We start from the raw sequence: 15,851 nt of genomic DNA on the forward strand, positions 1-15,851 counted from the left end.
TCTGTCCATGTTACAGCCCGGACCTTGCTCAGCGTGCACAAATGTAGTGGTAACGCTCCTTCAGGTAATCCGTTGAACGTTTCTGAAAGCACAAATTCCTGGAATGTTTACGGGATGTCTATTATAATGGAAAGACATTGTATTTCATGAAGTATCACTTGCTTTTAAAAATGCCAATATTCAAATTGAAATGACTCCTGGCTTCCTGACTGCAATGTGATTTGTGGATTCAAATGAAGTATTTAAAGTGTGTGTGTAGGAGCGATTGTGGACGACGATGAAACGCAGGTCAAACAGTTGGTCTGTCTCTGCTTTGGTACAGCCGTCGTCATGGAAATACATCTGATACTCCTGCTCCGGGTACACTGGCACCTGCACTGCCTAGAGATGCGGAGGGGGGGGGGGGGGGGAGAGAAACAGGGGGAAAGCGGGAGAGAGACAGACACAGGGGGAGAGGAAAAGAGAGAGAGACGGGGGAGACAGGTGTGTGCCTTTCAAAATCATGTCCAATCAATTGAATTTCAAGGATGATCAATGGAAACAGAATGCACCTGACCTTAATTTTGAGTCTCATAGCAAAGGGTGTTTTTTGCAAATATTTTTAAATAAAAACCTGTTTTAGCATTGTCATAATGTGGTATTGTGTGTAGATTGATGAGGAAAATGTTTTATTTAATCAATTTTAGAATAAGGCTATACTGTGTGGAAAAAATGTGGAAAAGTGGAAAAGGTCAAGGGGTCTGGATACTTTCTGAATATACTGTGTGTTACATTTCATATGGTATGTATTAATTTATGAATGTCCATCATCCATTTTGTATGATATGATATGTTCTGTAGAGCTACAGTGCTTTCTCCTTTTGTTCTTTTGACACACATCCCACTGGGCACACACTGGTTGAAACAACATTGTTTCCATGTCACTTCATTGAAATTACGTTAAATCAATGTGGAATAGATGTTGAATTGACATCTGTGCCCAGTGGGATGAAATCAAAATCATACTACTCCTGGTCACTCTGACTCCACTTCTACCAATGGGTCCTTCACCATCTTTGTGACCGCAAAAACAAGTTTCCCCAAAAAAACATTATTGCTCATGAATCACACTCCAACAGGGAATTAGGCATTATCAAGACTGAGGATTATCTTCATTTACAACTTTAGCCCTTTTAGCTCCATTATTAGGTGTTACAGTATTACACACATTTTCTCCATCTGCACTCGCGCCAACAGAATCAAACAGTCCTTCTGCCATTGCTCTGACCTAATTAGCGTTGTCAGGGCGGAGGTAGGACCATCTCATCCTTGTATACAGTATCTGTGAACAAGCTTCCATTCAGTATTCTTCTTTGCCATATAACACATTAGATCTGGTAAAAGATAATACAAACAAAAACATGCTTTCCCCCCCCCATCATCTTTGAAATACAAGAGAAAGGCCAGACTTTCATGTAGGAGTCTAGATGTCACTCTTTTGGCCACTAGATGGCAGCAGTGTGTCTAAAGTTTCAGACTGATCCAGTGAAGAATTACATTACTGCCCAAATGGTTGTTTACACACTCCCAGGAATGTCATACATGATGGATCATTAGCTTATACACTAACTTTCACACAGCTAGATGGCCGGGCGGGGTGGGTGTGGAGCCAGAGTCAGCAGTGGGGTCAAACTATAGAACCCAGTTCCTACATTTGAACATTAAAATTGATTATATCAAACTAAACTATGCTACATTGTATCTCTGGGACCCTCAGGATGACAAATCAGAGCAAGATTAAAGTACATTATTTACCTTCAGAGGTGAATGTATCAAACCAGTTACCGGGATAAAAGTTTTTTGTTGTTGTGCACTCTTCTCAAACAATAGCATGTTTTTTCTCTCACTGTAATAGCTACTGTTAATTGGATACTGCAGTTAGATTAACACGTATTTAAGCTTTCTGCCAATATAAGACATCTCTATGTCCCAGAAAGTTGGCTGTTGTAAAAAACGTCATTCTAGTCATATTAGCGTACGTTTGCAACAACCGTTCCAGTATAGGGACACCCATGCCATAGAGGATAATGCACCGCCCCATGCAGGAAGGATCTGTACACAATTCCTGGAAGCGTGGGCAAGTTGCTGCGGGGTGGGTGCAGAGCTGTTGGCCGGGGTAGGGGTAGCCAGGTGGAAAGCATGGCCAGCCGTAGAAAAATGCTTATTGAAATTCTCGACTATCGTAGATTTATCGATGGTGATCGTGTTTCTTATCCTCAGCGCAGTGGGCAGCTGGGAGGATGTGCTCTTATTCTCCGGAATTCGTGCTACAGGATGAACATTTCTGTTTGAAAAAAATAGCATTTGCTTTCCTAACTGACTGTATATATTGTTTCCTAACTTCCCTGAAAAGTTGCATATCGTGGGGGCTAATCGATGCTAATGCAGTACGTCACAGGATGTTTTTGTGCTGGACAAGGCAGTCAAGTCTGGAGTGAACCAAGGGCAATATCTGTTCTTAGTTCTACATGCTTATTTAAGATGGTGAGGAATGAGCAATTTTAAGAATAACCAGGCATCCTCTACTGACGGGATGAGGTCAATATCCTTCCAGGATACCCGGGCCAGGTCGATTAGAAAGGCCTGCTCGCTGAAGTGTTTTAGGGAGTGTTTGACAGTGATGAGGGGTGGTCGTTTGACGCATTACAGAAGCAGGCAATGAGGCAGTGATCGCTGAGATCCTGGTTGAAGACATGAGAGGTGTATTTAGAGGGCAGGTTGGTCAGGATGATATCTATGATGGTGCCCGTGTATACGGATATAAGGTTGTAACTGGTAGGTTCCTTGATAATTTGTCTAGCTTAGATTGTAGGACGGCCGGGATGTTAAGCATATCCCAGTTCAGGTCACCTAACAGTGCGAACTTTGAAGACAAATGGGGGGTAATCAATTCACATATGGTGTCCAGGGCACGGTTGGGGGCTGAGGGGGGTCTATAACAAGCGGCAACAGTGAAAGACTTATTTCTGGAAAGGTGGATTTTTAAAAGTAGGAGCTCGAACTGTTTGGGCCCAGACCTGGATTGCATTACAGAACTCTGCAGACTATGTATGCAGTAGATTGCAACTCTGCCCCTTTGGTAGTTCTATCTTGGTGGAAAATGTTGTAGTTGGGGATGGAAATTTCAGAATTCTTGGTGGCCTTCCTAAGCCAGGATTCAGACACGGCTAGGACGTCAGGGTTGGCGGAGTGTGCTAAAGCAGTGAATAAAACAAACTTAGGGAGGAGGCTTCTAATGTTAACATGCATGAAACCAAGGCTTTTATGGTTACAGAAGTCAACAAATGAGAGCACCTGAGGAATAGGTGTGGTACTTGGGGCTACATGGCCTGGGTTAACCTCTACATCACCAGAGGAACAGGAGGAGTAGGATAAGGGTACAGCTAAAGGCTATAAGAACTGGTCATCTAGTGCATTGGGAACAGAGAATAAAAGGAGCAGATTTCTGGGCGTGGTAGAATAGATTCAGGACATAATGTACAGACAAGGGTATGGTAGGATATGAGTACAGCGGAGGTAATCCTAGGCATTGAGTGACGATGAGAGGTTTCGTCTCTGGAGGCACCAGTTAAGCCAGGTGAGGTCTCCGCATGTGTGTGGGGTGGGACAAAAGAGCTATCTAAGGCAAGTTGAGCAGGACTGAGGGCTCTACAGTGGAAAAAAATAAGAAGAACTAGCTGAGACAGCAGTAGACGAGGCATGTTGACATATTGACAATGTTAAGACTGCACAAGAGTTAAGTAACCATCTGTCGTATGTAACCATACCAAACACAACATATCTTACTAATTTCTGTGTCAGTTACGTTTACTATGTTACGTCTAGTCTATGAGACCAGAATGTCCTGGAACATTGTTAACATTGTGGGAGGCAACTAGTGATGTACCAAATATTATAATTAACCCCTTTCATCTGTGTATATTCATCATTGTAGGCAATGACGTATGCCTAGGGAGACTGTGACAATAACATCCTTTTTAGTCTGTAGGTGCCCAACATAACATGTGGTGGTGGGTTGGACACAGCCACTCACATAGATATCGAGTTCTATAGAGCCTGTCTGCAGTCCTGATTTCTGTAACTGTGAGCTAATCTGTGTAATATTGGCTTAAGCTAAGAACCAATTGCTTTGCAACACACTGATTAAATCAACGATGTATCCAAGTCTTTTAAATGAAATGACTTTGAACCAACACGGAATAGACATTGAATTGATGTCTGTGCCCAGTGAGATGGTCCTGTTTAATCATAGAGAACAAAGAGACGTATTAACTTCACTAAAACTTTTATTAAAAACAACCATACATAGAAAGTTATTTGTCGTGAACATATGATCATGACCCACATTTTTCAAAGTAACATTAAACATTATGAACGATCAGTGGTGACCCTGTTTTAAGCCCCGCATTTTTTTTTTTGGGGGGGTCTTTGCCTCTTTTGCATGTTATTTTGGCATTAATACACGTCACGTATCAGTTTGAAAACAATGTAAAAAATTATAATATATATATATAATTGAGTTAATAAAGCTGCATACAAACATGGTCTCTGGTTTTGTTTTCTTGAGTAAGGCAGCTCCAAAATGCAGGTGTTTCAGCCTAGCTCAGTGCTTTCTGTGGTGGTGGGGCAAGCCAGCAGAAAATACGGAGCGTTGCACCATGATTGGCTCAGTGTTCTGTCACTCATGGGGACACTATGTTACATTAGAAGTGCCCATACAAGAAGGATCAATGTCATTGGCCACCCATAAAATTACATAAATTCACAGTATATGTACAGTAGCTTTGATTGGACTGCTTTCAAAATCTTAGCTAGCAGTCATCACCATGAATCAAGTCGACAATCTACTGTCAAATCTTTTTAATCCTTGTCATATGAAGAGAAATAATGAAGAGAAACTATAGATAAAATGTATCAGTGCTCATCGGCCATTGGATATAAACATTACACAACTAGTTTGAAATCGCAAATTCAACAATGAATGGTTTGGAAGGAATCAGTGACAGTGGCTGTGTGGTCCCAAATCTGGGATAAAGGGGCTCTTTTCCACGTTTAAAATGAAAACATTCAACATTGGCCATGCTATCAATGAAGCATGATTTATGCCGCGCTCAAAACAACCGTTAACTCGGAACTGCAAAAACTTGACTTCTTTGAGTACAAGACAACTGGGAAATACGGAAAAAAACGAGCTCTGACTGGGAAATACGTTTTGAACGGACATCCAACTCCGAATTGTAAATCGGGCACTCTGGCCTCTTTCTAGAGCTACGACCTGAAGATCACTGAAGTCATCATGATTCAACCAGTTCCCAGTTGTCTTTGAAAGCACCATAAATCCAGAGACTTTGATCACAAAAGCACACAAAGGACCACTGTGACGTGACACCTTCCTGTTCAAGTGAGAACAGCACAACAAGGTGAGTCCAAAAATGTCTTGTATGCTGCTGCATAAATGATGTAATATGCCAGGGAGATATGTTTACTGTATCTAAGAAAGTAATACTAAGTGTATGTTGTGTAGTAAGCTGTTAGCAGCCCATGTGCCTCACCCGTGCTGCTACATTGTTTGCTGTTTGGGGTGTTAGGCTGGGTTTCTGTATAGCACTTTGTGACATCAGCTGATGTAAAAAGGGCTTTTTAATACATTTGATTGATTGATTGATCATTTGGTCTATTTACCCCTCTTAATTTCGCCTACTGTTCTGACTTGGTGATGCACATGTAGCCTATAACCTGTTTTAGAGAAATGTAATCATCAAATTTTGGAAGAGCTTTCATTGTCTGCTTAAATGCCCCCTTTATTTATCCTACACTTGACTTGGTGTACAGGGAGAACACTGTAAAAACGACCCATGTTCTGAATTCGGTCGCTGTACATTTCAAAAGTGCTAAACAAATAGTTATATTGACTATATCCGTCCTAGCTCGCTCATTAACGTCTTAATCGAAATTATGGATTGCCCCTTATCCTCCCCTTATTCCATAGTTTGTACATCTCAATTGTCAGTAGAAACTACATTTGTTTAAGCAAGTCAGCCATGACAGCTGTTTTTTTTTTAAGGCAGTAAATGAGGCTGAATTAACTGTTTCGCTGCCAGACAAAGACGCTGATAGCCAGGTGTTGCAGTGGTAAGGTGTTGGGACTGCTGTTGGGACTCTGCTGTTAGGACCGCTTTAAGTTGACCCTAACAGTTTGTGGGCACTGTTTGTCACCGTTATAGTGCAATTAATGTATTGTTTAGTGTTGTGGCTTTGCTGGCATGCATATCATTTTTTTTTTTTTTTTGCCACACCAAGATTTACATGCTAAAATCGCCACTGAGAATGATAATGCAGTGTTGCCTGGAAGTGACATTCGGAAGATATTGGATGGGTTAAACAAAACACTTAGGATTACATACATTGACGTTGCTAAAATTGCTTTGTTAAACTTGGATAATTGAAAAAGAACTACTAACGACCAAGTGATCTTTGTTCACTTTATCTCCTCATATTCCTGTCCCTCTACTTCCTGCTAATTCTCCTTGATCTCAGTGGTGTACACAGGCTGAACCACCACACGGTAGGAGAACTGGTCTGAGTGGCACGGATAGGCCTGGCCCGCAGAGATGTTTGCTGGAATCTGGGCCTGATTGCCGCCATTGCCAATCGTGGATGCAAAATCCTGGACATGGAATACAAACTCCCCTTCACACATCAGGACAACCTTGTTGAGGTAGCGGATGCTGTCCTGATACTCTTTGGGCAACTCCCTGTTATTCTGGGCAGTTAGCGAGACCATCGGCAGCGACGGACAGCGGATGCCGCTGTTTGAGCATTCATGGTTGTGGATAAAGACCCTGGTGTTCCAGTTGAGCTTTTTGAACAGGGAAAAAAAGGCACTGTTGTGCACAGGGCTGTCAAAGTTGGCACTGAGGCTGTTGAGGTTCTGACCTGAGTGGGAATAGTGTCCGACGAATCGGAACGTGTTGAGATCCTTTGAGCTGAAAGTGAAGCTCCATGGCTTGCCAGTGTAGATCCTGGGTGTGTATTCCACCTTTTTAAGGAGGAGGCCCCCAGCTAGCGTCTGGAAGGGTAGTGCATTGAACTGAAAGCCCTGCAACATGCCGGCATTATAACGCTCTTGTTGGTCCATGTACAGTTCAGACTTGGCTTTGAGGTTGAACAAATCTTCAGCAGCGATCATGGGAAAACGGATATGGTTCAAAATGGCGACCTGGTCTTCGTGGGTGGACGAGTTACCCTGTTCCAACACCCAGTCCTCCAAACCCTTTAGGAGGAAGGCCTCATCTGGCACTACCACGTCTGAACGGGCTAGAAGGGCCTTTACTGTGCCCAGGGCAAGACCAGTCCAGGCTGGGGAACAGATCAGTGACTCACAGTTCCAGGCAAGGAAGCGCAGACAGGTTTCCTGCAGAACTGTGTCGCCTGTGTGGACTGAGTACTCGTACAGAGAGGTCTGGGTCTGGAAGGAGGCATCATCGGGGAGCAGCCAGGTGAAAAGCCTCCCTGCCGCCTCCTGAAGCTGCTTCAGACCCCAGTCGGACGCCATCTTGTGGATGCACTGGGCAGAGGACATGGTCACGTTAATCTGCCGCGTGTACAGATACCTGAGGAAGATAAAAATATTACAAAAATACATGGATTCTCTGCCACGGCAAAGCTTTGCTTTGCAGAACAATATTGTTGATGTAACAGTAACTAGATTAAGGTTTGCTAGCAGGTTGGTGCAGCCTTACCTCAGGAAGTCGGTGACATGTGGCCGGCAGTTGAGGCTGACGTCTAGGTTGAGGTTACTGAGGTTCTCCTCTTGTGTGCTGTTTAAGATGGAGGCATTTGGGTCCAGAGTGACAATCAGCTTGTGAACACAGATGGTTTCCACAGCGCTGTTTGCAACCCGCACCATGATGTCAAAGTCACAGTCGCGTCCACTGTCAAACAGCGCCCCCATGTGGTTACTGAGGCCTGTGTTGTGGTCCAGAGTGTAGACGCGACTGCTATTCCGAGACGATTCTGATCAAACAGAACAAATATTGATTAAGCACATCATATGCTGAATAGCACAAACAGTTTATCAAAAAAATATCAGAAATGTATCAAATATTTTCTTCAAATCCAACAGCCATTCATTGTAAACCTCTTTGAACATGTAACAGTTGTAACATCTCTATTATCATCGCAAAGTGAGCCAGTAACTTCTGCTACTGGATACTTCAATTCTGTCTTTGTGCCTTTCAATTACACTGTGTCTGGTTTCTAGGGCTTCGTGTATCAGTCACTGTGGTCACTGTAGACCTGGGTTCAAATATTATTTAAGGTATTTCAATAACTTTCAAAGACAAGGAGTTGAATATTGGAATGCATTTGGAAATACACTTGGAAAGTATTGGTATGAATTTGAAAATACTCATATACACTGACTCAAATACACCCATACATTTCATCAGTTTGGTATTTGAAATCATGTATTTGGAAATAAGTATTTGAAAATACCTTAAAAATAATAGGCTATTTATAGGAAACTATTTGAAAATACTTTCCAATACTTACAATAGAAGTTGATTCCAGCCACATTACTTGAACATACTAAAATAAGTATTTAAATATCAAATAATCAAATACACATGTACCTCTTTCACAGACCACACCAGCATCCTCAGCATGTTGACAGTCAGTAACCCCCCAGCCTTTGAAGAGACAGTGGGACAAGTCTTTCTCTGTCCCCTCACAGTTTAGATCATCCATCCAGATAGGACCAGATCCTAAGGCCGGAATACAAACGTGTCACGGGTCATGCAAACAAACAGTGCAGACCTCCATTGTATGCTATACACTGAATGTACAAAACATTAGGAACACGTGCTCTTTCCATGACATAGACTGACCAGGTGAGTCCAGGTGAACGCTATGATCCCTTATTGATATCACTTCAATCAATGTAGATGAAGGGGAGAAGACAGGTTGAAGAAGGATTTTTAAGCCTTAAGACAATTAAGAAGGGACTGTGTATGTGTGCCATTCAGAAGGTGAATGGGCAAGACAACAAATATGGTAGGGGTATGGTAGGTGCCTGGCACACCGGTTTGAGTGTGTCAAGAACTGCAACGCTGCTGGATTTTTCAAGGTCAACAGTTCACGTGTGTATCAACAATGGTCCACCACTCAAAGGACATCCAGCCAACTTGACACAACTGCGGGAAGCATTGGAGTCAACATGGGCCAGCATCCCTGTGGAACGCTTTCGACACATTGTAGAGTCCATGCCCCGACGAATTGAGGCTGTTCTGAGGGCAAAAAGAGGTGCAACTCAGTATTAGGAAGGTGTTCAAATGTTTTGTACACTCAAGTGTATATGGTTCTGAATGGTGAGGTCATACAGATCTAACCTACCTTGTCCGTATGTCCCACCCACCACAGCAGTGAGAGCACCAGGGTAGTTGAGATAGCGACACACCACCTGTGCCTCAGTAATGTCCCAGTTGTCGTCACACACGGTCCCCCACTGTCCATTATAGTAGATCTCCACACGGCCCTCCAGGGCCAGCTCACCCCCCACCAGCCTCATGTTCCCATTCTGTAACCCTGAATGGAAGCATTCGAATACAGTCAGTAAGTCAGTCAAATAGTCCCCCAAAAGCACTGATAAATGTGGACAGTGGAAAATCTCCATTGAAATAGCTTCAGTCCAAGCCTAGGCTTAACCTGTCTCCGGGAAATGAATTGCACTTGGAAAACCAGTTTTAAGGGTTTCCAGCTGCAGAGGATGACCACTGCATGAACTCACCCACAGACAAGCTGACCATGAGCAGAAGGACACAGGAAATTAGGCAATACTCCCCTGACATGTTTCTAGCCAGGCTCCAGGTGATAAGTATCTGAAAAACATGGGCAAGGAAGAATGTTGAGATATAAAAGTGATTAGAATACAGAATAGAAAATAATAAAATACAATTTTATTGCCCATTAGTAACACCAGAAATGTGTCTTTTGACTTTTCCTAAGCCCCCCCGCACAAACTACGGATGTTAACGGTTAACCTAGCTGTCGAAAATACATCTGACCGGTCATGCTATCAATCTATGGTTTTATTTGCATAATTTAGTAGAATGACATTTGAGTGTGTATTTTCCTTAGTCGTCATGCATCTTATTTATCACACGCGCAAAAGCACACAGAGCCTAGTTTGAAGAGTAGAATATCCTATCACCTGCCAGAGAGAGTAGGTCCTCAATGGAGTGAAAGGTGCTTTTGTCAACCCAGTCGTTGCACAATAAATAACAACTCTAAATACAATCCCGTGTTAAAAACTTTGACGGCCACGATTAAAATTAACAATTTTTATTTCTCAACTAGTACTTAAAGCGCCTCCCATTTGCCATTCCAGTGCATAGGCTATAGTCAACCGTAGGCAGGCTATCAGCGCGTCACCCACCACTTGGCAATGTGAGCTTGAGGCAGGAATTGTCTGAAAGCTTCACTTAAAATAATGAGGCATGTCTTACCTTGCTTTAAAGTAGCCTTGAGAAAATCCATCCATAGAAACGAGGCGGCAATTATTTTATAAAGACTTCCTGGTGCCATTAAACAGCATTTCTCTCCTGTTCTATTGGTTTTCATGTCAACTTTCTTCATTGTTCAGAAGCCGAAGGCACAATCCTAGTTATATTAGCAACCAATCCTAGTTGTTGTTATAGATTCCCCCTCTTTCTAAGTTTCTAACAGAGATTTCCATCTGTCACATATGGAACCGCTCGCATTAGGTGCAATGTTTTGAACTGTGTTTCCTAGCTAATTCCATTTTTGCAAATGTTTGAAAATTCCTTTTTTATTAACTACTTCATTACAGGAGTTGCATGTTCAATAATAGGCTATAGCATTTTGACTGTAAGGCGATTGGCTTGCTATTGTTGCATGTTTCCATTAAGCTCTTAATGAAAAATGTCCGGCTCTTATATGCATTTATTAACTGGGTGCATCGAGCCCTGAATGCCGATTGGCTGACAGCCGTGGTATATAAGACTGTATATCACGGGTATGACAAAACATGTATTTTTACTGTTCTAATTACATTGGTAAACAGTTTATAATAGCAATAAGGCACCTCTGGGTTTTGTGATTTATGGCCAATATTCCACGGCTAAGGCCTGTGTCAGGGCACTCTGCGTTGTGTCGTGCGGAAGAACAGCCCTTAGCTGTGGTATATTGGCCATATACCACACCTCCTCAGGCCTTATTTAAGCGATAATGCCCTCAAAGCCGGTGTTTGGAGGATATATTGGCACGGGTGTTGTTAGGCCCGAAACGAAGTCGAGGGCAGGCAAACCGTGCCGATATATCCTCCAAACACCGGCTTCGAGGGCATTATCACTTTTATACAACGGATTACCAACATATTCAAATAATGATTGACATATTTTAATTCAATGTTATTTTGATGAATTTATTCATACTATTTCATCCTTCCACAAGATATAGTCCCAAAACAAATCGACTGAAAAGATTTGGCATGGGTCCCCAGATCCTCAAAAGGTTCTACAGCTGCACCATCGAGAGCATCCTGACCGGTTGCATCACCGCCTGGTATTTCAACTGCTCGGCATCTGACCTTAAGGCGCTACAAAGGGTAGTGCGTTCGGCCCAGTACATTGCTGGAGCCAAACTTCCTGCCATCCAGGGCCTATATAATAGCTGGTGTCAGAGGAAAGCCCATAAAATTGTTAGAGACTCCAGTCACCCAAGTTATAGCCTGTTTTCTCTGCTACCGCACGGAAGCGGTACCAGAGTGCCAAGTCTAGGACCAAAAGGCTCCTCAACAGCTTCTACCCTCAAGCCACAAGACTGCTGAACAATTAATAAAATCGCCACCGGACAATTTACATTTGTACATTGCTGCTACTCGTTGTTTATTATCTATGCAGTCACTTCACCCCTGCCTACATGTACAAAATACCTCAACTAACATGTACCCCGCACACTGACTCTGTACCTGTAACCCTTGTATATAGCCTCGTTATTGTTATTCTTATTGTGTTACTTTTTATTATTATTTTTTACTTTAGTCTATTTGGTAAATATTTTCTTAACTTTTGAACTGCACTGTTGGTTCAGGGCTTGTAAGTAAAGCATTTCACGGTAAGGTCTACACTTGTATTCGGCGCCAGTGACAAATAAAGTTTGATTTTATTTGACTTTTAACCAATCAGCATTCGGGATTAGACCGCCCCGTAGTATAACGCTTAAACATTGTATCAGAGAGGAAGAGGCGAAGCGAGAGGTTTCGCTCTCGCCAAAATCTGTCCAGAACAAGCCCAATGCGTTTCTATGTCTCCTGCCTTCCAGTGGTGGGACGACTACCATTGTTCGGGCAGAGAAATACGTATCTCGTCATTATATACAGATCTCTGATAGTATTTTCTGTTGGTAACATAATTTTACTGTTTGGAAAAAAAGTAACCATTTGTTAACCGGTAAATGTTTTATATTTGTTTTACCTTTATTTAACTAGGCAAGTCAGTTAAGAACAAATTCTTATTTTCAATGACGGCCGAGGAACAGTGCCGCCCGTTGGCAGGTAGCCTAGTTGGCACCAAAATTGACCGAAATGTGCATTCCTAAACACACACTAAAGGAACATATTGTGCAACATTTCCAAAAACATCCAGCAATCAAATAAATTACAGACTGAAATGCACACTAAAAACATAATAAAGCCATTGCAGAGGTATAACTTACTTCACATATAAAATCAGAACTACTACTACAATCTTAAAGACAGACAATTTACACTGTAGATTGTTACGATAGTTAACCACTGAGAGCAACCTATTGTCTCCGTCTCTCTTCATCATTGATTTTGCTTGATCACTTATTTTAATTGTTCCCTCCAGTATTATTAGCTTTTTGTATTTCAGTCACATTAAATCATTGTACATTAAAATGTTAAAAATAATAATACTTTACCAATTGCCTCGCAGTTAAGATTCTGGTACCTCTAAATAAATACCCCCGTTGGAGTTGATATTCACTTTTTCTACATAATCTCCTCCCTGTTCGAAACTCGAGGGCTGGCCAAATCCATGAGTTTCGTTTCTTCAGAATGCTCAAATGACATTGAATAGGATATGCATGCATTGCTAGTCCTAGACTCCTACATGGGACGACGCAACGCATTCAATATGCAGCGTCCTATGTAGGTCAAGCTGGCTATGATTATGCCATGTGTTTCGCAAATGTGTTCATGACCAAGCACGCTGGATTCCCAAAATTGCATTGCCACGAACGCTGGGTTATAAACGTGTTATTACATTGTTTTTACATATCCCGTACATCACTGCATGGGAATGGGAAGACCCCCATTTCGGATTAGCTAGCTAAGCAGTTGAATCAAACAATTTGAAAAGCTGTGGCCACTTTATATAATCTAATTTACTAATGTTAGCTAGCTGCCTGGCTAGCTACATATCCACATCAGAACTCCTTTGCCCTTGCTGTTCGACGGTGTGGAAAGCAGTAATGATGTCCACAAGCAAGGAACAAAACAGCTATCAGTAAAGTGATGAGTTTTCTTCAAGAGTGGGATCATGGCAACAAGCCGGTGAGCAGCCGCATGCTGACCATTTTCTACTCAAAACGCTGGAAAGACTTGGCTTGAGTAGAACTGAAGTTTGCACAAATTTGCTCTCTCTTCGTGGCTCGGTTCACTACATGGATGGTAGTGATTTGCAGTTCGCGAACGATTCGTTCGTTTTGAACGACATTTTTTACTGAATCGAGAGTAGTGATTCGTCTTTCTGAGTGACTCGTTCATTTGACCTGTATTAGTGTGTAAGGAATTGCTATTTCGTATGCAGGTGACTAACTTACTGCTAATTACATGGCTACAACTCACAGTAAAGCCTGTGGGGTCCCCTACAGGATAGCTCCCACATTACACACAATCTCCTTTTAATTTTAACCGAACACTGTGTGCCCGAAGAAGATCCTACGATGATGGACAGACAACTGAGCCAATGGCAGAAGACTACAGACTACAACCAGCTGAACCAATCCGGAGATCCGATCTTCCTAGGGTCAACCTACTTTCTGTGACGTATATAAGAGCTGTGCGGACTGTTTACGCTCTCTGCCTGCTGTTCCAACACGAACTAACGGAAGAGCCGTAATTACGTTGTAATACATATTTTCACTCTGAATAAACTGTTTACTTGTCATAAAATTTACCACTTAGTCTGAATCGATCCTTGACCGGCTCACCCATCTACATATCCAATTGCTAACAGAAATGGTAGCAGAGGATGGTTAACTAACGGTCCAGTCGAAGCGGGCAGATTGGATGTGAGAGAGGGTTGAGCGCGTGGAGAGGGAGATTCGAGAAGGACGGGTGATTTGATTCTCGGGGGGTGGACAACAATTCTACTCAACTCGGGAAACTGATCTAAAGGTGCACCATAAATAAGGTAAGCAAAACCTGTTAAATCAAACTTTGCATATTGTCGTATAGTCTGCCTAAATTTTGATCAGTATTTCCGAGTAAGTATGAATTCTTGTGTAAATTTATAATTTGCTGACGAGTCGAAAAGAACAGTGTAAGTGAAGATATGTAGAAACAAGCCAGCGACGGCTGGTGTGATATGAATCAATGATGAGATATCAGTCACAGTCTGATAGCTTTCAATGATGAAAGATCAATTAAAGGCCTAAAAAGTTCCAATAGGGATCGGACATATATATAAATTCAGTTCCGATAGGGGTTGGACATGCGCATCAATGCTGATAGGGGTTAGTGCGATAAGGATCGGGAATAGAGAGATTCGCCGATAGGGATTCGGCTTTCAGGGGTCAGAGAGATCGTGTATTAACGTGTATTAATTCTGATAGGGGTTAAATTCGATAGGGATCAGTAGGGGATAGAATTGGATTCTAGAGTTGAATTCTATCCAGTAAATCCGCTTAGCTCGGTCTGGTAGGGGTCGAATTAATAGAGGTCAGAGATATAACCTGTAATTGTATGTTTTGTCTATTTGTAACTGTTTATATTAAAATGCAAAGTGGTTGTAATTGTTTCCATTAAGATTGTTGGTTGTTACATAGAGAGAAAGAGGCAGAAAAGAACAAAAATCACGTATTTAAGAAAGAGGGGTCAGATACGAAGGGAGCGAGATTAATGAGAATCCTAATTGAGGGAAAACTTTGGGTGTTCAAATTAGTGCTATTTTCTGTTGTTCAGATGCCGGAGTAACACATGCAGATAACTGAAAATTGGGTCTATTTGCGGAGAATCTCAGTGGTGGAGTTCTCGCCTGCCACGTGGGAGGCCTGGGTTCGGTTCCCAGCTGAGGTGTAAAGAATAGTTATATATATCTGAGTTTTTGGTTGTAATTGAACTGGTTGTTTTGCAGAGAAAGTTATAGTAAAGATGAAGTTTTTAAGCACTATTAAAATAATCTACAAAATCTGGGAAATTGAGCTCTAGAAACTGATTAGAGTGTCCACTTCTGGTTATCTTACCCTAACGATGTAACTATAGAACGCATATTGGATTATCTCCGTCTGGGTGAAACATGTTAAATTAAACTGCCCTTAAAGTCTGAACATGTAATAATTTTTCTTCCCAGTATGAGAGAAGTTGCGGGATTTATTGAATAAACTGTTTTCCATAAAGTTAGAGAATTCGAGGATGCTCGATGTAATTTATAATGTTGTACAAAGCCTAAGGTTTTCCATCAAACTAATTATCATTGCGTGATTAATGTGAAGTAGTAAAGTAACTGAAATACGTTGCATAAGTAAACAATCTACTTTCAATTAAA

General features: G+C 41.9%; 1 protein-coding gene across 1 annotated transcript; it reads right to left on the reverse strand.

The window, feature by feature from the left end:
- Nucleotides 1-4,307: 4,307 nt before the first annotated feature.
- On the reverse strand, nucleotides 4,308-13,159 carry LOC115108088 (galectin-3-binding protein B). The gene is made up of 6 exons (XM_029632042.2): nucleotides 13,003-13,159; nucleotides 9,827-9,917; nucleotides 9,433-9,624; nucleotides 8,673-8,804; nucleotides 7,782-8,055; nucleotides 4,308-7,652 (listed from the first exon to the last, which is right to left on the reverse strand). The coding sequence occupies exons 2-6, from the start codon at nucleotides 9,885-9,887 to the stop codon at nucleotides 6,557-6,559; spliced, it is 1,755 nt and encodes a 584-aa protein (XP_029487902.2). The 5' UTR covers nucleotides 9,888-9,917; nucleotides 13,003-13,159; the 3' UTR covers nucleotides 4,308-6,556.
- Between the last annotated feature and the right edge of the window lie 2,692 nt (nucleotides 13,160-15,851).

The sequence above is a fragment of the Oncorhynchus nerka genome, linkage group LG24 (genome assembly GCF_034236695.1).
Source record: "Oncorhynchus nerka isolate Pitt River linkage group LG24, Oner_Uvic_2.0, whole genome shotgun sequence".
Taxonomy (NCBI): domain Eukaryota; kingdom Metazoa; phylum Chordata; class Actinopteri; order Salmoniformes; family Salmonidae; genus Oncorhynchus; species Oncorhynchus nerka.